General features: G+C 30.9%; 1 protein-coding gene across 1 annotated transcript in view; it reads right to left on the bottom strand.

Moving 5' to 3' along the window:
- The window catches only part of LOC118183144 (supervillin-like), a 77,827-nt gene that overhangs the window by 31,160 nt on the left and 22,003 nt on the right, over positions 1-24,664 (bottom strand). Inside the window, exons 8-16 of the mRNA XM_035352571.2 lie at positions 20,068-20,205; positions 14,468-14,604; positions 10,507-10,686; positions 10,259-10,378; positions 10,008-10,164; positions 7,807-7,967; positions 4,534-4,822; positions 3,401-3,552; positions 204-321 (exon numbers count right to left, since the gene is read on the bottom strand). Coding sequence (XP_035208462.2) covers positions 204-321; positions 3,401-3,552; positions 4,534-4,822; positions 7,807-7,967; positions 10,008-10,164; positions 10,259-10,378; positions 10,507-10,686; positions 14,468-14,604; positions 20,068-20,205 — 1,452 coding nt within the window. The remainder of the gene's footprint in view (positions 1-203; positions 322-3,400; positions 3,553-4,533; positions 4,823-7,806; positions 7,968-10,007; positions 10,165-10,258; positions 10,379-10,506; positions 10,687-14,467; positions 14,605-20,067; positions 20,206-24,664) is intronic.

The following is a 24,664-nucleotide window of genomic DNA, read 5'->3' as shown; positions in this document are numbered from 1 at the left end:
GCATTTTTCTCTTAAATCACTTAACAAAATTTCCAGCAACTATTTTACTTATATTTATGAGCATCTATGTTAAATTTGAATCAATACATAATATATAAACCTTTAGAATTTCTAGTTTTCTCTTAAACAACTTAATTTTCAAGGAAGCAGGGAACTAAATCTAGTCTTAAAAGTGTGTTAGTTCTAGAATTATTAAAACAAACCATCATAATTCTCAGTTTCCTTTTCTGAAATTTCATCTCGGCGCCCATAGTATACAATCATTTGACCATGAAATAAATTGAGGAAACAAGGAGGTTCCTTTCCACTGATGACTCGAACCTATTTATGGAACAGTTTCAAAAGAAAAAAATGCATTGAAAACACAAGAATATACTACACATTTAAAAATAAAAAGGTACTTTTCCGTTTCGCCGGCGCAAATCTCGCCAAGCAGACTTTATTGGCGACAACATACAGTATACACATAAAAAATATTAAAAAAATGTTAGTTCTAAGAATTCTTTTTTTGAAGGCATAAACATTTTAATATCGCTTAAAATTTTATAAAAAGCCAATAAATAAAGACAATAAATTTGTAAAAAAACATTAATTTAAGAATTTTCTTAATTTAAGAAACATTAATTTATTAATTTAAGAATTAATTAAGAATTTCATACATGTGCTTTCATGGTTCACCATCCTGATTCGCCGGTTCATATCACGTGACCCCAAGCGATCTCATCTCACGCAAACTACTCTACAAAATTCTAATGCTCTCAGTAATTATCTACATTAATTTCAAGTTAAATCTTAATTTGGAACACAAGTTTATATGCAAGAAATATTTCAATTCGTACGAATAGCTTACTCAGAAATTATGTAAAACTGCAGTGCTTTACTTCGCTAATGCATTCTCATTAGAATTGAATTTAACCCTTGACTTTACCTTTTCTATATTTTCGGCTTCAGGTAAGCACTGTGATTGCATTCTAATTGACTTAATTACTGAAAATGGCCTTAGACATAAAGCTGAACTATCTGATAAAAATTCTATGCAATTATATGCCAGTATTGAAAAAAACAATCAATCTGATAAGAAAAAAGCTGCGACTTGTTTTGAAAATGAGGCGTAAAAGGTTACCAGCGAGAATATTCCGTTTGGCATCGGTTGTACCATTATTGGCAACTTTATCGCTTGCGCCGGCAAAACGGAAAAGTACCAATAAAAAATTATATTTTTAAATTCCATATTGAATTTATGTGATTTGTTAAGAACAAGATCGTTTCGTATTAGTTCAAAACCTAGTATATCCACTAAAATCAAATATTTCATATAATCTTTCAAGATTTAAAAAAACTGGGAAGAACTGTTTTTTACTTACAGGTCTTCATTTCTTGTAAAAAAAAAAACCTGAAATGCACATATAGTGATTGGGAAAAAAATTCCAACACCAAGATGGAGTTGTGCTATATAAATGAAATTTAATAATTTAAATTTATAAAAATTTAATAAGGCGTGTTTATCTATCTGAAAGATGATGCGTATTCAAATTCCCTGCTAGGTGCATAAGTGTTGCGATAGTAGCACCACTATTAACATATAAATCAGGTTTACTTTAAATATGTGCTGTAAAGTTCGTGAGCATTATTTATCATAGAGTTCTGACATAGTGAGTTGATGTTAATCAAGAATGCTTTTAAGACAAATAAACCATTATCAACTGCTCAGTTATTTGAAAGAGGTCGTCTAATAGAGCTAGCTACATGAAGGTGGATTTTCTTTCCTTGATATTGCAGAAAGACTTGGCAGGAATGTATCCACTGTGAACGATTGTTGGCAGTAGTGGTCAAGAGAAGGTACTGACTCAAGAAGAATGGGTGCCAGGTGGCCTTATGGCACTACTGAAAGGAAAGACTGCTATGTTCAGCGTATGGCTATGGCGCATTGTACTGAATCTGCTGCAGAATTTCGAGCCCAGTTGACACCACAGTGACACAGCAAACTGCTACAAGTCAGTTACTTGAAGGATAGCTCCAAGTTAGACGCCCTGCAGTGTGCATTCCACTGACTCAAAACTCTTGCCGTTTGCTATGTAAATTGTATTAAGCTAGAGCTCATTGGAGGACAGAGTGAAGATCTATTGTGTTTTCTGATGAAAGCTGGTTCTACCTTAGTGGCAATGATGGCCATGTGTTGGTTAGAAGGAGGCCAGGTGAGCACCTGCAATCAACCTGTCTGCAGCCTAGACTCGCTGGACCTATACCTGGAGTTACGGTCTAAGGAGTAATTTCATATGACAGCAGGAGTGCTCTCGTGGTTCTCACGCACCCTGACTGCAAATTTGTACACCAGTCTGGTTACTCAACCTTTTCTGCTGCCATTAATGAACAGCAGTCAAGAGGATGTTTTCCTACAGGATTACACTTGCTCTACCACTGCGATAACCCAACATACTCTACAGAGTGTTAAGATGTTACTTTGGCCTGATAGATCACCAGATCATTCTCTAATTGAGCACATATGGGACATCATTGGATGACAACTCCAGCATTATCCATAACCAGCATTAAACCTTCCTGTACTGACTGATCAAGTTCAACAGGCATGGAACTCAATCCCACAAACTAACCGACATTTGACACCTGTACAACACAATGCAAGCACATTTGCATGCTTGCATTCAAAATTCTGGTGGTTACACTGGTTATTTAATGGACCAGCATTTCATATTTGAAATGGTTCTTCTTGTGTTTGGCTCAACACTGTGATCTTGAAAAATAAATATGTTATTTAGGCAAATGCATTGACAAAATTTCATTACTCAGCATTAATTTTTTCTTGACATTTGGATTTTTTTTTGGCAGTGTATATACAATTCCTATAGATATCATTATCAATCAAAAACTATCAACACCCAAAAACTGTCAACATTTAATGCATACCCAGTTTTACCAATGACATTTCACACATAAATAATTTACTTTCCCTATTTAAACTATATAGCTCAAATTTTCTCCATTTAGATTTTCACTAAGAAAGTAAAAAAAGATAAAACATATTGATCTATTACATTTTACTGAGAATGAGAGAAACTAAGATTAAATTATGTACAATTAATTGATACACAAGAATGATGAATTTATATAAATGTATTAACAAAAGCTTAAAATATTATGAAAATTTATACTTAATTATCTTAAAGAAGACTGAGTACGAAAGTAATGAAATGGATGACATACAGAATGGTTAGATTTGGTTATTAAAACAAAATCAGTAGTAAATTTTAGAAAACCTGAAAATTTACAAAAACCTTATATCTCTAATTTTCAAGGTCGTTTAAACTGGACAACTAAAAAATGTAAAACAAAATATATCAAGATAACTGGAATTACAAATCGGATAAAATAACACACGTACATGAGGTCCTTTTCCATCATCTAGTTCAATGGTCATTAAGGCTGAAGCACCCTTCTCTGTAATAGTTGAATTCTCACCTTGCCAGAAAAAGTATGCCCAGCGTTTGCGACCAACAAAGGAATGCCTTGAAGCATCACCTTTGAGAGTCCTACCTAATATAATTGAAAATTAATCAAAATAAATACATGTGTAAAAAATATTTGACATTCTTTCAAACTGGTAACAATTTTCAACAAAATGTTCTCAAACCACAATTTTTACATCAGTGAGCTAACTTAAGATTTTGAAACAATAAAGAATCAATATATATAAATTCAAGGTATAACTTAAGGCATCTCTTTGAGACACAAAAAGTGTAATTAATATTTTTTCATTCATTCAAACAGACTGGAAGATATAGAAATGCAGATATAGATAATACATCACCAAATTTTAGGATTCAATAATCAGTTCATTCTCAGTATGTTAAAAGCTGTTTTAATTTCCATATTTTATCAAATTATTTATTTTTATAATTAATGAAATTTTACAATGAAATAGATACATAAAAATATATGTAAGACAGCATTACATGAAATAAAATTTCAGCAAAATTTCTGCACCTTGGCAGAAAAAGAGTCAATATTCAAAATATTTGAAATTTAAAGTTTATCAACAGTCCCATAAAAATTATTAATTTCACTAAAAAGAAAAAGTAGTACTAGATGCCTTTCCACTATTATATCAATGTCACACTGATTTTCAAGTGATCAATATGATACATGTATTTAAATAAGAAAAGGTGACCTAAATAACATTTTTAGTGTTATGCGCATAAAATAAGATACAACTACATGTCTTTATAGGACTAATAAAAGAATTAATGCACGGAAAAATATTTCTTTAAATTCTGTACCTATGATTCAAAAATATATTGAAAGAAGACCAGCTTCTCCTCAAAAACATAAAATGGGCATTAGCAATTTTTCTATCAAGGTAGAGATTTAAACATTTTATTTTACATAAAGCAATTTAATTATATTTTTGATGACCTGAACAATACAAATTAACACTTCTGAAATGAATTTTGGAAAACTTTTTAATTTGATATACATATCAGCATTAAATAGCAATTTTAAGAAGCATTCACCTACCTGTATTGCTTATCATATACTGCCATCGCACAACATAAGTATCACAACTGTGGAACTGTCCCCAGCTTTCTTCTGGTAAAACTTTGTAACCATATTCGGATATATGCCAGTGCTTATGAGATATTGTACTGATCCTAAAATGGCGACGTTCAGCCTCATCATGATATTCCAAACCTCTACCAATATGACTGTTTTCCAATATCGTATCAGGTTCTTCCACTTCCTTCTCAAGCATTGTCCTGTAATCACATGGTTTGAGGTCTGAGATACTGGCAGTAGCAGCTGTATTCTGTAAAAGGTCAGAAATGAGTAAGTTTGAGGAAATCAACAAAATCTTCCATTATATATTAACATATCAATAACCCATAATGCTGTAATTAGGTAAACAAGAAAACAAACTCAAATTCTACAACCATATATTTTATTAGCATATACAGTTGAATTCTAATTTAATAATTTTATCAACTTTACTATTTATTTTATTTCCTAACAAAAGCTTAACCAAAAAAGTCACGATTTTACAGCTGTTTATTCCAAATTTATATAATGTTAATTCAAAAGTCAAACAACAAAAATCAGCGTTATATTTTCAAAATTTTCACGGGACTAGTTTCGATGGTTTTACCGAACCACCATCCTCAGCTGCAAAACCGCAAATGAACAAGATAGGAAACAATGATTAGATAAGGGAGTCTGGACAAGAATAAGCAAGTGGTGCCATCTGTTGATGAAACCAGAACTAAAACATAATTTCTTTAAAGGCTGAAGGCAAAGATGGATTGGAATTAGGATTGTTAACTAGAAGAGAAAGATTTTTTTGAATGTTAAATGCCTCTAGAAAATCCAATTCTTAAATGGAAGATGTTTTTTGAATAATTTTGGCAGCAGAAAATTGAAAGTGTGATCTTCGGACCAACAAGGTTGAGCAACAGAAAACTTCTGTGTTTCCTTTTTTCTAACATATGCCTCATGTTCCTTGATGCGAAATTTTAAGGCTCTCTTAGTTTGGCCAATGTAAATTAAACTACACTGGCAAGGACGAAAGTTAAATTTCTGCAAAATATGTGCAACTTTATAGCTAATTGATGGAAAGAAGGGAATGACAACAGAATTTTTATAATCTCCTAAAACAAGAGTGTGCCTTATAGTGTGTTGAGATGAGAATTTTTTAACTGCTTGATTAATGTTAGGTGAAAAGCCCCTGTCAATAGCTATTGGTTTTAAATAATTTAGTTCTTCATCAAGGGATAGTTTGGAGGAGCAAACTTGAAGAGCACGGAAAACATAGGAATAAAATGAAGCTAACTTTTGTTTAGTCGGATGACATGATTTAAAGTGTAAAAGAAGACAAACCGATGATTGTTTACAGTAAACCGTAGTACTGAAGTTGGATGTGTTACGTGTGACCAGAATGTCGAGAAACGGAAGAGAATTGCAAGTCAAAAGTGAACAGAATAGCCGGATCAATAGAATTCATTGTTGAAAGAACTTTATTTAAATCATCTTTATTACCTTCAAACAGGGTAAAAGTATCGTCTACGTAGCGGAACCATGCCGGGATGTTTACAGTTTCAAACAATTTTGATTCATAATAATGCATGTATGTATCAGCCAGGATGGGACTGAGGGGGCTTCCCATGGCTAATCCCTCAGTTTGCTTGTAATATTTATTTTGAAAACAAAATGTGTTTGTTTCAAACAGAGTGAGAGAAACTAGCTCATCAATTTCGATGCCAGAGAAATGAAATTCGCGAAGTCTGGTTTCTAGACATCTTAATGCACCCTCCACTGGAACATTGGTGAATAATGATTTTACATCAAAAGAAACCATGAGTAAATTTCAAGGAGAAATGTTTTTAACCTTTTTTACAAACTCTGTTGAACGTTTTATGGTGTAAATGTTATTATTGTCTAATAGAGTTGAAAATCTAGAAACTAAATATTTAGCTAATGGATATGAGGCAGTACCTAAATTTGATACAATAGGGCAGAAAGGAATACCACTTTCATGAATTTTGGGAAGAGCATATAATCTGGCACAATTTGCAACAGATGGGATAAGCGAATGTTTTAAATTGCTTGAAATGATCCTGTGAAAATTTTGAAAATATAACGCTGATTTTTGTTGTTTGACTTTTGAATTAATATTTATTCGACATGTTATTGTGTCTTAATTAATATAATGTTGTTTATCCATTTAGATGAATTTTGACTTAAGAATTTTTATAGCCAGTCTTTTGATGATTTGTTAAGTTAAAATTTAGTTTAACTGCAAAATGTTTTACTGATGTTTATTGAATTAAAGTAAAATAAATATTTTACTTTAATTCAAGAAACAAATATTAAATTAGAAGCCAACAAACGTTAAATTAGAACAACGCCTAACAAATATTAAATTTGAAGTCAAATAACAAAATCTTGTACCTTATCTCACTCATTTGCACTTTGGCAGGTAAGGATGGTAGTTCAGTAAAACCAACGGAACTAGTCCTGTGAAAATCTGAAAATATAATGCTGATTTTTGTTGTTTGATTTCTAAATTGTTGTTTAATAGTTTAGCCAAACATTGCAAGCACTTATGCTTTTAGAGGACTTTCTAAGAAAAAGTGGCTCATATTCACAAATCACTTTCATTAACTTTATTTTTATAAAAATTAATCGAAAACTATTCTACAGAAATATGCATTTTGATATTATATACATTATTCGCTTATTTTTTAATTAGAGGTTAAAATTTGTGATTTCAGTTACAGCTGTTTCTGGAAAACAGAAAATATAATTTTAGACATCTTTTTGAATATCAGCTTTCATTACCACCATTTCGGATTCCAAATTCATTCTAAGTAAAACTATTCTTTTTAAAATAGATTTGAAATTGTACTTTGAAATAAATTTCTGCTAACACTATAATTTTGCAATATGTTAAATTATGATATATTTTTTTTAAAGTTTTATATTTCAGACAGTTAATAAGGGTAAAAACATTCTTTAATACTCATCAGAATCAACAAGAAATAATAGCAATATTAAAATATAATTATATTTTTAACAAAAATATAATTTTGTTAGAAATATAATTTTCAACAAAATTATATTTTTTGCAGAATTAATGGCATGTGAAAATGAAAAACATTTCTAAAATCTCACACTGATATGAAATTTAAAATAGTCTTCATAGCTGCTTCTAACGTTTATTTATATGAACGGATTTTAAAAATCACATGACAACACTGATCATTATAAATAGAAAGTAAAAATGAAAAAACGACATACCTTAGTGCTATTCTCATTATATGTTTTTTGAACTATAAGAGGATGAATATTTGGCCAGTCAAAAAACTTTTCTTTAAAAAGAACTGGTTCTCGGTGTTGACTCGTTTTTAAAAAGATTGCCCATGAAGGTCGTTTAGTATCCTTGTTTTTAATTATACTATCTGAAAAAAAATAAATTGAAAACAATCCACAATCAACCTTTAACAGAATTAAATTACAAAATAATTTTAAATATTTTTATGAACTAAAAAGTAAAAATTTGCTTTATAGTTTTTTAAAATATTTTTTTAAGTGACACACAAAATCATTTCATAAGAAAATTATCATAAGCATCTCATAAGAATTAGACACTAAACCAAATGATTTAAGCTTCAGAAAATAGTCTATTTTTAGGAGTAGCTTTATGTTTTAAATACTTTCTGGGGTTAACTTTTACAACCTTTTGTGTTTTATATAAATTTAACCCCTTCCAAAAAAGATGAAGAATAGGGAGAACTATCATATATAATTTTTAGTTTCATGTCTTAAGAATGATTAAAAAACTAATTAAATATATTTGATAAAATAAGTTTCTTTGCAGACGACTCAAAGTAAAATTTAATTTTTAAACTTTTTTTTAGTGTGCTGCTTGGCCAAAGTTATTATGGTCCAAAAGCCCAATTTCTTAAACTGAAATCAGGAGATCATTATATAAACATGGCTACCTTCTTAGTAAAAGATTATAATCAAATTTTGCTTAATTGAGCTGAAGACAGACGTTAAAATATTTTTATAAGGGAATACATTTTTTAACTACATGATCTTTTCTAAAATAAAATTAAATAAATAAAGGAGAGGAAATTCTTTCACTTGCATCACAGTAAATATGTATTTAACTTAAGGTGACCAGACATCCCGCTTTGGGCGGGACAGTCCCGATTTTTAACAATTTGTCCCGCATCGCACGACATTTTAAAGAAGTCCCGATTTTTGAAAGCACGACAAAATATATTCTGATATATACACTGTGCTCGTTGAAAAAGAATTTTCAAAAATTTGGCTAGAGTTTGTACGCAATCAAGTAGCTTTTTTTTTTTCTTTTCTTTTCTTTTTTTTTTTTTTTTTTTTTTTTTTTTCAAAATGCTATAAAATTTATTGCAGATGACAAAGTTTCGGTAATCGAAGTATCAAATGAAGTTAATAATTTAAAATTTTAGTGTCAAGAGCAGTCAGAAAATAATTTCCTTCTGTTAACTTTCCGTAATAGTATAAACCAGATAGAAGAACAAGGTGCAATAAATTGTGCAGATATCATGAATCACAGTAAAAAGTTCTATAGTAACTGCAAAGATTATTTAGAAGAGTGGACAGAACATTACAATGACACTAAACATTTATTTTCATTGGGTTTACATTAAAACAAGAACTTAATTGGAATGATGTGCAAAAACCATTCGATCATATTACTCAGAATTTCCCATATAGCCAATATTTCCGAAAATGATCTCTTTAATGAGGTACCATTATTAAAAAAATATATTGATAAGGAAAAGGTTAAATCTTGGGCATCAGCAAAAATCACACTACAGAACAAATGGTTAGAAATATTTCATCATTTCGAAACAAACCATGTTCCCTACAATAATCCACTAAAAATTGTGAAATATGCTTTCTCCTTACCAGGAATAATGCTGCGACTGAACGTGTTTTTTTCTACGGAAAATAAAGTATGGACATCAGAAAAATCACAATTAAGTGTTGACACTTTAAAAGCCATTTTATATGTGAAATAAAATTCAACAAATTCTTGTGAAAAGCTTCATAACCTTTTAAACAACGACAGCAATTCAATAAAAAAAATTTCACTCAAATGAGAAGTATGTCAAACAATAAAATAATACTATACATAATTTTTTAAAGTATAATATTTGTAAATTGTACTTATGTTGAAATTTAAAATATATATATATATATATATATATATTGCAATACTATTTTTGCGGTCTATGAAAATTTTAGTTGCTCCATGTAGACCAAATTTTTAATCAAGAATTTCCTCCCCCTTCCGGTCAATGGTGTCCCGCTTTACCAATGTTAAAATCTGGTCACCTTAATTTAACTAACAAAAAATTCCCTAAAACAGATTGCGGTTTTAGTTAATCTTAATTAAAGATATCTGGAATTATAATGCAGTAAAGATTGCACAAGATATGAAACACTACCAAAGGAAGCACTAAATGGATTAATGTCACATTCTGAGTAATTGTATCCTTGATCCCAAAGTTCTTTGGCTAATGAGACAGCAGATTTTCGAAGATCAGAAGGTGCAAGCTTTCCACACCAGATATACATCTCTGCTCCGAAGTCGAAAACATATATCTGCAAAATAATATATTGATAAGATTCTTTTAATATAAAAGATAATAGAAATTCTTCTAATAACAAATTTATGAACCTAAAAAAATATCCATACCATATCTGGCTTCAGCATCTCAATTTTTGGCACAGTACCACATAACTCATCACATGGAATTAGTTCATTTTCTCCAAGTTTATACACTGCATTTGTATTAACAATAGCAATTTCATACAACTGTCAAAAAATACATTTGTTAAAAATGTCTCATTTCATATGGTTTTTAAAATGAAAAAATCTGAAATAAAAATAATTCATGCTGTCGATACAGTACATATAAAAAATACAACTGACTCTTAAATTACCTCATCTTCATCTGGTGCACCTGCTAATCGGATGTCTTCCAACTTAATTGACAGAGTGTTAAGAAATTCTTGTTGCTGCTCTGAATGTGATTTGGTTTCTTCTTCAATGATAATAATTTCATTTTGGCCTTTAAACCTCAAATCTTTAGAGCTTTGGACCAAGCTTGCAACTTCGGCAGCCTTGAATTTAAAAAATACAAATAAATTTGAGTTTTTTTATGACAATCAGGTATTAGCTGAGTTTCAGCATATAACAATTCAAAATTTACAATTTCATTGTGATACACAAGACTAGCAGAAGATGCCAAATTTTATGCAGTTATGGATACAGAACTTCAAAATCAGAAGTCAAAATATTTCTCTTATCGAAGAGCAAAATAAACCAAAGTTTCATGTCGATTTAAGGAAAGCTTTTTTATAAGCATGTTAAGTCACTACAGTTTCCTGAAACTTGTAAAAAAAAAGCTTATTGAGTACTGCTTTACAGAAAGAATTTTATGTCAGTATTGTGGTGTCATGTTATGCCAAATTGGATAAATTCAGACTGCTGTGATGTGAATGTGGAGAACTGCATATATGACGACATCAAAAAGGCTTCTTAAAACTGAAATCAGTCCTCAAAAACATATAATCGGAGTTTGTGATCTCAGAACTATTAGTAACAATAAAGTAATAGCAGAATGCATCTCTGAATGTGACAAGCCGAAATAGCCTACACTTTTAGTTTAAAAATGCCTAACAGCATTAGTGATGAACTCTTAAAACTTATTAAGGAACAGAATCCTGAATTTATTGTGCCTGAAGAATAACAGAAAGATATTACAATTTGTTTTACTTTGAAAAAAAGTTTCAGAATATAAGAAATATCATTCTTGAAATACATCTTGCAGTGCATAAACATGTATTAACTTTACACATACTAAAGGATATGTACATGAAGCTGAAAATTTTATCATTAACAGGAGTTTCAAATGTTTGTGTCATCACAAGATTTTTGATTGCTGGAATTTCTTCGCTTATTATGACTATTCTGGTGAGCACAAGAATATGTGCAAATATTCTTGTGCTCACCAGAATTAATTGCATGTATTTCAACAGAAAGACAAAATTGCAGCCAAGAAAGTTGATGTAAACCATAAGCGTTATTCTGAAATTTGTCTCAGACATATTTTTACAGTGAATCTTTAAGATTCACAAATTTATTGGGTTATCTGGAAAATTCTGTGGTTTTTCAAATCAAAGCATGTTTTTTTTTTTTAAATTATTTTGTTACTGCTGATGAGAAATGACCTTAATCGAAGCAGATGTATAAATATGGTATTTTCTGCTAGTATTGCATATTTCTAGCATCTGTTGTAACATTTCCCCCCCCCCAAGAGATCATTTTCATTATTATGCTCTTCTATTTAAAAAGAAGAAATAAGACTAGTCAGACTGCTCATAAAATGTGTGTTGGATATGAACAAAGTGCTGTTTCTGATGACATACTTTGAAGGTGTTTTGAGAAATGCAGAAATTTCAGCCCTAAAATTATGCCCCACTCTGTACGACCATTCTCTGTAAACAAGGACCTCTTAAAAGAGCCTATCTCTGAAAATCCATATTATACAGTTCAGGAACTATCAGACAGACTACATATTATAAAAATACGTTCTTTTTACCTTTTAAACATCATTGCAAGCAGATAGAAACTGGAAATTGAAACTATCACTTCAGTAGACATTAAGAATTAATATTTGTTTTGCATACAATCATCATGGCATAGAAAAGAAAGATTTTTTAACTAAAGATCTTTAGATTTACCATTTGATATTAATATTAGTATTAAAAAGTGTTATTGAAAGTTATTCTATTCAAAGAAGCTTTTATCTAGGAGAAATGAAAGGGATGCTTCCACCTTGTAATTCTGAGCATAAAAAAAAATGTATTTCCTTATATTAACCACAGACTATTTTTCAAGTATTTCTTCTTAATAAATTTTAAAGTGTCTTAATTTTTATCTGGTCATGGTAAATTTGCAAATTATTTGTTTTGTTTCAATCTACGATCAAATAACTTGTTTTATTGTTCAAAAAAATCTTCGAGATGTGGAACATTTAATTTTTTCCTGTCCTGCTCTTAACTGCCCAAGATTATGCCTCAGAATGATTTTAAAAAGCTAGGTGTTACATAGCCAGTAAACTTATCTCTTTTTGTAAAGCCTAGACAGCTGTTCTCTGCTTTTGTTTGTTTTATTAATGTGCATAATGTTGAATTAACTTACTTTTGTAAGCTATGTGTTTTGTACATTTGTGCAGCACAGAGAGTTTGTGTGTGTTCTAATGAGAGAGGGAAGCTATCATATACCTGGCTTGAATTAAGTATATTCTCATGAAAAAATAAAATATATCAAAAGTAAAATTTGTCACCAAAATACTAGGGGGAAAACTTTCATCATTACCATAAAATTTCTTTTAAATATATTTGGAAGTTTTTCACTATATGATAAAATTACATAAATTTCAATTATTAGTTATAGTGTTAATTATTTTGGAAGGGTTATTAAATTAAAAAAGAAAAAAGAATTTAATTAAAAGAGTCATGAAACTTTCCTATATCCAACAAAAAGGAGGAGGGAGAGAATTTTTAAATTTTACATGGTAAAAAACTGGAAATTTAATGCCAAAATAAAATTAGCCTTCATTGAGTAATTAGAAAAGAAGTAACTCGCTTTGCTGCTGTAAGGAGTTATGAAAAGATAAAACAAACCTTAAAGACCTTACTTAAAATAATTTAGAATCATTAGATAATCATTTTGAAAATGGCACAAAATGTGTTATCTTATACTTATCTGCCAAAAAAAACAGTTATTAAAAATTTGCTTGCTCAACGTAACATTATGCTTGGAAAAAAGTTTCCATTTGCATGCTGATATGCAACAATTACAATGGCTCTTCTATTTACAAACCTACAGCTTAAAAACCACATGTTTTTACGAACCCAGCCTTTGGCCATAAAATGTTAGTGGTCTTTTCAAATCATTTTCTTTTACAAACATTTTTTGCAATGCTTATGGGTTGTAAAAATCAAAAATCTACTTCATTTATATTTGGTACTTTCAATATTATCAATTATCAGTTCACCTTTAAAGAACAAATAAAAAAGCCCCTCCCTCCAAAAAAATCGTAATTATTAATGAAAAGAAAAACTTAGAAATAGTTGATAGGAAAAGCAATCTTCAAAAATAAGGGAAAAATAAAAGTAAACTTCTTCCAATTACAATTTGCTTGGAATAAATGCCCAGGTTGAAATTACTTTAATTTTATTCTAAAAGTTAAATCCATACTCCAATCTTCATACAAATCCCATCCAATCTTCATAAATCCCCAAATCCAATCTTCATATAAAATGAAATGTTTCATGTTCAATGAAAATATATATCATACTTTAAATATTACTAATTTACTTCACACAAAGGAGAAGGCTGCTTCATATTGATTATTGATGTTGACTGTCAAGGGCAGGCACCAGAACTAGTGTGGCCCCACAAGGTGGCAGAATTTAAAAGCAGTAAAGACTGCACCAGCCAACAGAAAAACCCTAGTGACAGCCCAGTCTATAATGAACTATTCACATTTAAATATAATCAACGTTTTAGTATCATTCAAGTAATATATAGATTTCATTCTTAAAACTTAAATGTACGATACTAATGCTTTCAAATAATTTAAATAACAATACATAGTGGCTAATTTCAATAACATACATCATAGTGGCCTGAACCTAAAACCAAACACATACTGCATGATGAGATTTTAATCAAATTTTTTAAAACTTGCCACCAATTTAAATAAATGCAACTCTATATCATTCTTTTTATTTTAATTAAACATGCATTATAAAATTTAATTCCTTTACTATACATACATAAATCAAAAGCACATACTGAAAAATTTATAAACAGATTACCACATCATCTTACCTTAACTCTTTCAATTACATTGCTCAGTTCTCCATGCCAGCAATAAACTTGAGTTGGTGTAACAAGGACATAACTGTCTCCATGATTCAATGATGATCCTTTGGGCTCTACTAACCTAACTTGAGCTTTTCTACGTCCTTTAGCATTAAAAGAAAGAAAAAAAAATTTTTTTTTAAATATAAGCTTTAACTATTAAAAAAACACTGTATGTGATGCTAATGAAGCATTTTTGTACATGCATTTTCATTATTCCTTTTTATCACAAATATCACTCCACATGCAGAAATTATTGCACAGAAAAACTTACATTTATTCCAGTCTGCTATTATGATTTGTCATTACTTTTTTTAAATTTCTGGCACTAAATTTTCCTATCAGTATATAAGCACTGTAGATTTGAAGAATAGGATAAAGAATATAAGATACTTATTTTCTGTAGCGGCTTTGATGAAAGAAGCATTTAGGCAATTTAGGCTTAAGAAAGTGTGATTTATTGCCATATGCTACAAGTATGCATGAAAACAAAATTGGCTATTGACTACGATAAACAATATCTGCAATACACAATTGGAATTAAATATAAATTTTTATTTATTATTATATTTTATACAATTTTGTCAACAATTTATTTAGAATAACATAATTCAACAAGACCTATTTAATATATACATATAGAAGGAATTTAATATAAAATTTTAATTATAATATTTAATACAATTTTATCAATAATTTATTTAAAATAACATAATTCAATAAGACTTTATACATTAATTATAGTATTTAACATAATTATATAAGCAATTTATTTAGGTTGGTTGGTTGGTTGACTTTTAATGGCATAAAATCTTAAAGGTTATTATGCACCAGACGAATGGTGAAAAAATTCAAAATGCACAAACACACTGTATCAGATGAATTCTTGAAATGAAACTGTAATGCTGATGAAGGCATAGAGAAATGATGCTCTAGCAAAGGTAAAGCAGGATAAAAGGAAAAAACTTCAAATCATATGGTAACAATTTATTTAAAGCAACAACATAGATAAAAATTACCATAAATCAGAAGGATTATTAAACATGCAAGATAAATCTACTTATTCATTAATTCAATATAAATTTGTTAGTGATTTATTAATATATATGGTTACAAGGTTGCATAGATATTCTTTGTCAGTTTTCGTTCAGGGGGACTGAATTCCAAATGCAATAGTGCCTCTTTCACACCAGAGGAGAAATTCTTGTACAATGAGGTCCCATTGTTAATTATTCTGGTTTCAGCCTACAAGGTCATTCCAAGAGTTTCAGAGATAAAGAAGTCTTTCACTGGGGTCAGAATGTGGACATTATTGTTATGTACAAGGGGGGAATTCTGCATCCCCCCCAGGTTTAGCAGAGGCAATAACACCATGAATGAATAAAGTTTTAGCAGAGAGAAAGAAAGGTGGTTTTCTGAGAAGAGCCAGGACCTTCCTGCTGGGGCTACAGACATTTTGGCCTCCTAGAACTATGACTCCTCACATATACTGTTGACCGCACACATTCCTGTTTAACAAATTTCTGAAATTACAGGACTGAATATATCTAAGTCCCACATCATCATGAACCGCACCTGTTAATTTTTTATTTTATTAAAATTCATGTTATTGTTAGAACCTGAGTTAAAAGTTCATTTTAAGCCTGGATTACAAAAGGGGCTCTGTGTAGCAGATTCGGCAGCTACACCACAATATATATAAACATACCAAAAAATTCATTTTTTATAGACTCATTTTGGTGCCTACAGTTTAGAAATTGCTGATAATAATAGCTCGAACATTAACCATAGCTTCTTTTTCGGCTGAAGGAAAATTGAACATAATAAGTATTTTACAATGAAAAACTGCTGACTGATAAAATGAAAAATCAGATCACTAATCATTTGCCTATCGCACATGCACTAATCAGTAACTGTTTGTTTCTCACACATGCACAGATCAGTAACCGTTTGTTTCTCAACAATGCAGAAACACGCCACATCAACATTCTCACCGAGGCCACAACAGAAGATAAGAACCGAATAGGAATGACTTTTGTATAAGCAACTATTTTTTGTAAGCAAAATACGATGAACCCTCTCTAAGATGATCATCCTCAGTTCTACTGATTCCTGAACTTTTATGGAAATAGTAATATTTATTAATGTTCTTAAAAAGGCAAGTCACTTTCAGAAGAGATTGTTTTAGGGAGATGGTTATCACAAAAGGTTTCAGTGCCCTTTTCAAGATATTGCACTGTAAGTTTTGAGGATTTATAAGTACACTGCTTGCTCTCATTCTTAACTTTCTGATACACAGCTTGATATATAATACAGCAATAAGAAAAACATTCTGTCAACCTCAAATCTACCAACATATGTAATTTGCGCAATTTCTTAAATATAAATGGCGACGTTTTCAGTTAATATGATTGAAAAATCTACAATATTTTTGAATTAAGAACTTAGAAATAATACTGTAGTTACTAAATTATTAAGTTTACTATCCTTAGTAGTTTAGTAAACAATGTTAGGAAGGGAAATGTGAATGTGACCAAAGGGAAATTTGAATCACAGAAAATATTTTCTATTCATTATGCCTCACAGAGATGAAACAAATTATGCTAAAGTGAAGAAGTTCAAAACATTAAAATAACATACTACATGATTCTACACTAAAAACGACAGCTAACAGCTAAAAACTAACTGAGCAGAATTAAGGCAATTGGAATTTTTAACTTCATTATTATAAGAGCTAAATTATCTTTTCTAATCTTTTGATTTAATTTAATGATTCCTTTAGGACTAACTAAAATATGTACAAACTTCACTCTTAAGCTGTACAGATTTGTGATTTCCTATTGTGTTACAAAGAAATAATTTCAATAAACAGAAAATGAAAAAAACTTTACCATACTTAATGAATTCTGCAAACTAAGATATAATTTATTTTTCTGCTCCTAATTTACCTAAATGTATTTATTATTGGTTAAAAACCAGTTCTTTTGTTCTCCATAGCAACTACATTCTATTCATGATTATTTCTAAAAGTGACCAGTATCTTTGATAACTTTAATAAACATTTGTATTAGACAATTTCTTTATTAAAATCATCTACAAATGATCAAATTATCTGGAATAATTGGAGGTGGTCTTATTTCATGGCACAGCATTTTTAAAAGTACATTTTAAATCGTTACAAAGCTAACTTTATTTTATGTCATATAACAATTACAGATATACATATACTGGCCAATAAAATAGAAACCCTAAATCAATATTTTATTGGACCAACTTTTGCCTGGATAACTGCTCTGAATCGTTTGGGCATCGAGTCTACATGCTCCTGGAGTGCATTTATGTCCAGAGAATAAAATGCATTGTCTATGCAACTTTTTAGATCTTGTAAACTAGATGGAAGAGGAGATTGATGTTGGATACATCTTTCTACCCTATCCCACATATTTTCCATGGGGTTAAAATCCAGGCAATGTGGTGGCCAGGGAAGGTGTTGGAAATCAGACTAATGTTCAGCAAACCAATTTTGAACACTTCTGCCACGAGGTATAGTTGCATTATCATCCATGAAGTATCCATCGCCATCACGATAAAATACAGCACTGCAGAATGCACTTGATCTGCCAGTAATCTCATGGCTGTTTGTTTACCCTCGAGGAACACCATGGCAGCAGAACCAGGGCTTCCATGCCAGCAGAACATACTCCCACCAGACCCTTGTACAGTGTGAGTAAGGCAAGATGGATTCAGTGCTTCATGGGATTCTCGCCAAATTCAACATCTTTTACCAATTTAAAATAAGGTATAGCATGGCTTATCCGATCACATTACTTGTTTCCAATCCTTAAATGTTCAGTGTTTTCTTACCCGACATAACTGCAAACGAATTCTTGAATGTTGGGCAGAAATGAGTGGTTTTCTCACAGGCACCCGACTATGCATTCTTATTCTATGCAATTCTTTACATATAGTTCAAACCGAAATCTGTTGGGAAGAGCCTTGGTTGATGATCTGTGTCAATTGAAGCACAGTAGAGTCCCTATTCTGCCATATAATTCATCGAAGAAAACGCTAATCATTCTCTTGGAAAACTGCGCCTGAACCGCAGTTACGTCTTCTAGAGGAGTTACGTCTTCTAGGACGGATGGTTCTGATTACAACTTTTGAAAACCTTTGACACAGCTGCTTTTGAAAACCCAGTGAGATTTGCTGTTTTCGAAATCGAGGCCCCTGCTAAACAGGCACCCACAATAAGCCCCTTTTTGTCCCTTTTGAAAGATTTGTTGTTTTTCCCAATTTACTTCTTTCATCGTAAAAAGCACTCTTACACTTTACTTATACTAGCATTCTAACCACGTCATAAAAAAAATTTGCATACTTCATCCCTAGCATGCAGTCAAATGAAAATCTCAAAGGTTTCTAATTCATTGGCCAGTGTGTGTATGTATTAGAGATCATACTAAATATACATAAAGAAATGCATTTAAAAAAAAGAACTTTTCTTAAAGGAAATGTTTTCAATTACCTGTGGGAAAATAGCTCTTATTTTGAAAATAATATAGAAAATTTGGTTTTCCTGTAAAATTTAACTATAAATGCCTGAATTATTTATATGGAATTAAACTTTATAAATGCTTGTTAAACAGCTTTTTATGAAATTTCGATCCAATTTTATTCTTCTCTTTCTCCTCCTCTATGTATAATACACGCTTAATAAATTAATTTATGTTAAACTTCTGTAATTTAGGACTTTTATAAATTCGATTCTAATATGAAAACAACCTATAATGTAATGGGGAAAAAAAAAAAAAAAAAAACTTATTCTCTAACATGATATTGTACAAAATAACTATTTTAAATTCCTTTAATATTTTTTCAACAAGAATGTTCAGAGTAACAGGTACTTTCTAAACAGCTTTTAGTAAAATTGTTAATTCAAAAATTAATTTTAAAAACTTCCTATTGTATTTTTAAAGTTATACAACAATATTGTTCTGTTCTACGGGTTCGTGGATTTGAAGTAATTGATGGTGACACTTGATGAAGAATCAAAAACACAATTTATTCACCAGCATTACACAGGACAGTTCCAAAAACAAGTTTACAATTGTCAAAAACACAATAAACACGCTAAAACATTCAGGCCTTCAGAATATAACTGTGAAGACAGCTTCATAGCAAAGCACTAAAGTACAGCTATCAAATTGGTCGATCGCTTTCAAGCTAATCTCTAAACTTAAGACACTGCTACTACACTCAAGATACTACTACTACACTAACTGAATTCAAGGTACTCCTACTCCACGTACAGGCAAGGCATATATAGCTTTAACCTACCTTCGAGAATATGCTTGGGAAACCCACTAAGAATGCATACTAGAATGTTCTCGCTCTGTCTATGGCATATTGCCAATTTTGTCACCAAATGAGGTATTTCATGTCAAATCAGGCAACCCTGCCACTTTCTGGCAACCCTAACCTGGCTTTGTAAAGAAGCTATCTTATGGCAGCTGGACATTTCATAACGATATTAATATTTATATGAAAATTAGTAATTCCATTATATTTACCTTTTACTTGTATAAGATAAATGGAATTTTCTGGAGCAGTTTCAGTGCTGGAACTTTTCTTCAGAGCAACTGATTTAAAATCTTCTGTGCTAGCTAACCCAGCTAAGGCTGATAACGCTAGATTAGAACTTTTTGCTACTGCAAAGTGAGAGACAGAGAGGAAAAAAAATAAATGTTTCATCTACTTCAAGTTTAAAAATGCTAGTTATATATAAAATCTAGTCTGTGAAGCAATAATTATTTAAAAATAGATGTATAAATCCTATTTTTTAAAACAGCATTTAAAAACATCAAAATTATGAATATGCATGACATTCATGTCAAATTTTGACATGGGACCTTGGACGCTTCCTGTTGATTATAGACTTGATTATTAGCAGAAATAAAGCAGAACAGTTATGCTACAGTAATCATAAAAATAAAACAAAGGACTTCATTTTTTCAAAATTCTATGAATAAATCCATGTCTAGGAACATTCTATCAAAGATTTAACAGAAATTAATATCTCCATAAAAATAAGAAATGTAGAAAAATATTTTAAAATTCTTTAGTAAATTATACAGGTTCAGATTAATTTAAAATTTATGGTTTCCTTATTTGCATAACATACTAAATGAATTTTAATAAGAGTTCATAAATTCTAAAACACAACTGATGAATCAAAAGAACCTGTTATTGAGAAAGAAGTCGAAATTGTTGATACACGAAACATATATAAATTATAAAAGAGATATTTAAAAAAAAAGCATGATTTCTTTTAAGAGCTTTTCTAATCTTTTGACATTTCAGTGTTACATATATATCTCCCAAAAATGATTTTCTTTAAACAAGTGTCTTAAATACATCCTTCAGATTAAATAATTTTTCTAGAATCTTCCACTGGTAGCTCATCCAGTAACAAAGAAGATATATTTCAGATGACTTTAATCGTTTGAGGAATTGGTCATCTTAAAGAGGTGATGTTTAATACTAATGTTTATGTTCTCAGAAATACTGATCAATTTCAGAGGTGGTCATCACAAAAGAGTTCACTGTATTTTATCATGAAATACATCAAAATATTCATCTTTTCCAGCACATATTTTGTGAAACCCTTTAATTAAGTGACTTAAAAAACTGGGAAAAAAATTGCTTCAAAAACAACTACTCTGGTAGTCAGATGGAACTCTTTTCCCCCCCCCCCTCCCCTAATGAATATCTGGCATTTATGACAAATTACCTTACTCTCTCCTTTTTTTTTTTTTTTTTTTTTTTTTTTTTTAAGAATATTGAAGTATTAATCAACCACAAAGAGCTGATACAATTATAGTACGGCAGCCATTCGGAAGTCACTAAAATAGTGCCTAAAAATAACTATATACAGTCAAAAGTCGTTAATCCGGACTCGTCCGGACTTCGCCGATTCCGGATTATCGATTTTTCCGGATTATGGATCATCAGTTTAAATCTGGTAAGATGGCATGCAGAAATTATAAAATTAAAAATATGAAACCGTAATTTATGAAATAAAGAACAATTATGATCTAAAGGGTATCAAAATTTACAAAAAAAAAAAAGCTTAATATTTATTTGTTTACTTTATTGAACATTTCTTTCAATGTAAGTTGTTTAAGTTGCTTCGTTTTATGTGATAATACTTTCTCTAAAAACAGACATAATTTCTTGTTCAGTTACAAAGTTCCGCTGTTCAAGTCCTATAATTACTGTGTCGAGAATACCGACTAATTTGTCAATCAAAATTTTTTCGTTTCCAATAACCTCTGCATCACTTTCTTCACTATCGGCAGCGAATTATAATGACGAGGAATTTGGTTTAAATCATATCAAAGACGGAGTACATCGAGATGAAATACTACATTTAGTAAGGAATTATAAGCCAAATAAAATAAAAACATCTGCCCTGAAGATAAGGATAGTGCTGACAGATCAAATTCATTGCGCGCCACGGCGTTTCCTCCCCCTTCCCCGCCGCAAAGCAGCATGAAATTGATAAACAGATTTCGGAATGGTTAGAAAAACAAAGGATATGCCTTTATCCATTTTTTGCAGCAATTCCACTTTTTGTTTCATGGACTTCAAAACATACTTTCGCTTTGTAGATCCTTTACATATTAGTAAATATATATCGGAAATTCTATTTGACATAATCGAAAGTTCAAGCTTACTTTTATAAAATTGCTCTAACAGTCTGCAAAAAATAATAAGCCGGATCCAATTCGAAGATTAAGGAACAACGCAATCTGCACCATTAACTGAATTAGATAATTTTAGCTTAGCTTATACCGTCCGTTATACGAGGGCCATCCAGGAAGTAGATTACGTTTCCGTCTGTGTCCGCTAGGGGCGGGGCTAGCGCGGCCATCTTGGGGTCAGAGCGTTGCGCAGCTCAGTCTGCATCTAGCCGTGCTAGTGAGAGGTTCGTGCTGTGCTCCGTTCAGATACTGTGACGGTTTGAAATGTCTGCGTTAATTGAAAATCCTGCGAGCTGCGAGGTGCGCTCAGTAATAAGGTTTCTGACTGCAAAAAACTGTAAACCGATAGAAATCTATCGGCAGCTTCGTGAAGTGTATGGGGACAACATTATCACTGAAGGTGGAGTGCGTCAGTGGGTCATAAGATTTCAAAATGGCCGAACCAATGTTCACGACGAAGATCGAAGTGGGAGACCCAGCATAGTGACCGCCGAACTTCTCGAAAAAGTCGATGCTAAAGTCCGTGAAAATCGAAATTTCACAATAACGGAACTTTCTTTGAGTTTTCCACAAATTTCGCGAAGTTTGTTGCACGAAATCATCAGCGAAAAGCTTGGTTACCACAAGTTTTGTGCAAGATGGAAGGCAAGAATAGGTAACGAAGTGGTTGAAGGCGCAGGCGGCCGAATTTTTCGACGAAGGAATTTCCAAGCTCGTACATCGCTACGATAAATGCCTTAATTTGTATGGTGACTATGTAGAAAAGTAGTATTTGAGTGTGGCTTTCATCTGTATATAATAAAATTTGTTTCCTATACTTTGTTTATTTTTTTATTCCAAAACGTAATCTACTTTCTGGATAGCCCTCGTACATTAAACGCGCATGTGTAAACGTATTATGCACATGCGCACACGCATATTCGTAGCCGTAAAGGTCTTACGCGCATGCGTCACTGCGGCGCATGCGCAGAAAGTTTGTAGCTTCGAGGTCCGGATTATAGATCATTCCAGATTATGGGTGTCCGAATTAATGACTTTTGACTGTATTCTTAAACATTATATATTCTTAAATTTAAAAGGATATATATTAAACACATACACACATTATTATTATTAGCATTATTAATGAATGAAAGTCTTTTTTTATATAACTAGCTATATTATTCAGTACTTAATAAAGAAGGGCGAGTTCTACATAGAGTTTCTACATCCCCCCTTCCAAAACAGGAAGTGAGGAGCGATGACATAGTCATGTTGACACTGACTGCAAAGATGCAATTCGCAACACAGAAATAACAGTGTTAAATTTGCAAAAACAGCCTTAAAAAACTGTTTGTGAGAAAATAGCTTTAATTTAGAAGAGAAAATGTTATTACTGTAATCATTTATGGTTAAAAAGTTAATAATTTATTAATTTTAAAATAATAAGATAAAATATAGTACATTTTCTTAAAAGTTGCAGTTTTCTTCTCTCCTGTGCATTTATTATTAGATCATGAAGAAAAAAAGTACAACATTCATTATCTTTTCTTCATCTGCATTCTAAGTGGAAAAATTCTATTACTCCTTCTAAGATGACTATAACAACAGCTCTTTAAAGTTTAAGAGGAGGGGGACCTTAACTTGGCATAGTTTTAAATATATATGTCAATTTTCTTTTTTGCAGCTAAAGCAGAGGAACTTATTTTGACTGCCCTTAAAATCGACAGTGTTATTTAAAATTCAATCTAAGATTGCTTTTTTGACCTAAATATAAATTTTACATTGGCGTGTTTCTCTTCCGATTTGATATGTTAACAGCTTTTTCAAAATAATTGGTCTAACTTATACTCACACTTATACATATACATTACATTTAAATAAATACAAGATAGTTGTCTTAAGTTTGAGAAAACAACTTTGCTCACATAGTCTAAAGAGAATTATTTAATCTTTCAAAAGTGGGACAAAGGAGGAAGATCTTTTTATGGGAAATTACTTCGATGTTTTATACAATTATAAATTACCTAAAATGCTGAGCTAACTTTTTTTTTTTATAAATTATCAATGCACTCTTGTTTATTTTTACAGTTAGGGTATTCAGCAGTATTTATATCATCATTTGTGAGTTCTATTTTAAAGTCATTTATGTCTGATTTATTATTCCTGTCATCAATTTCATAATTGGCTTCAAAATGAATTTTCTTCAAATTTAATTTGTGTACTCTTTCAAAAGTACTTTGCATTATTTCTCTTTTCTTTGCAAAGTTTCTTTGCAAAAAATTTTTTTTTTTTTTCTCTAAAATTACTTTTACCTTTCGACATAGTCTCCTTGTAAGTTTCTACATTTCTCCCAGCGATGCTCCCATCCTTTTAATGTATCCAAATAATATGTGGAATCTTTCTCTGCAAAATAGTTACTAAG

This window comes from Stegodyphus dumicola, chromosome 8 (assembly GCF_044657685.1).
Source record: "Stegodyphus dumicola isolate Sdum_Otavi_A_Nest chromosome 8, ASM4465768v1".
NCBI lineage: Eukaryota > Metazoa > Arthropoda > Arachnida > Araneae > Eresidae > Stegodyphus > Stegodyphus dumicola.
This window is presented reverse-complemented; position numbering and strand designations above follow the sequence as displayed.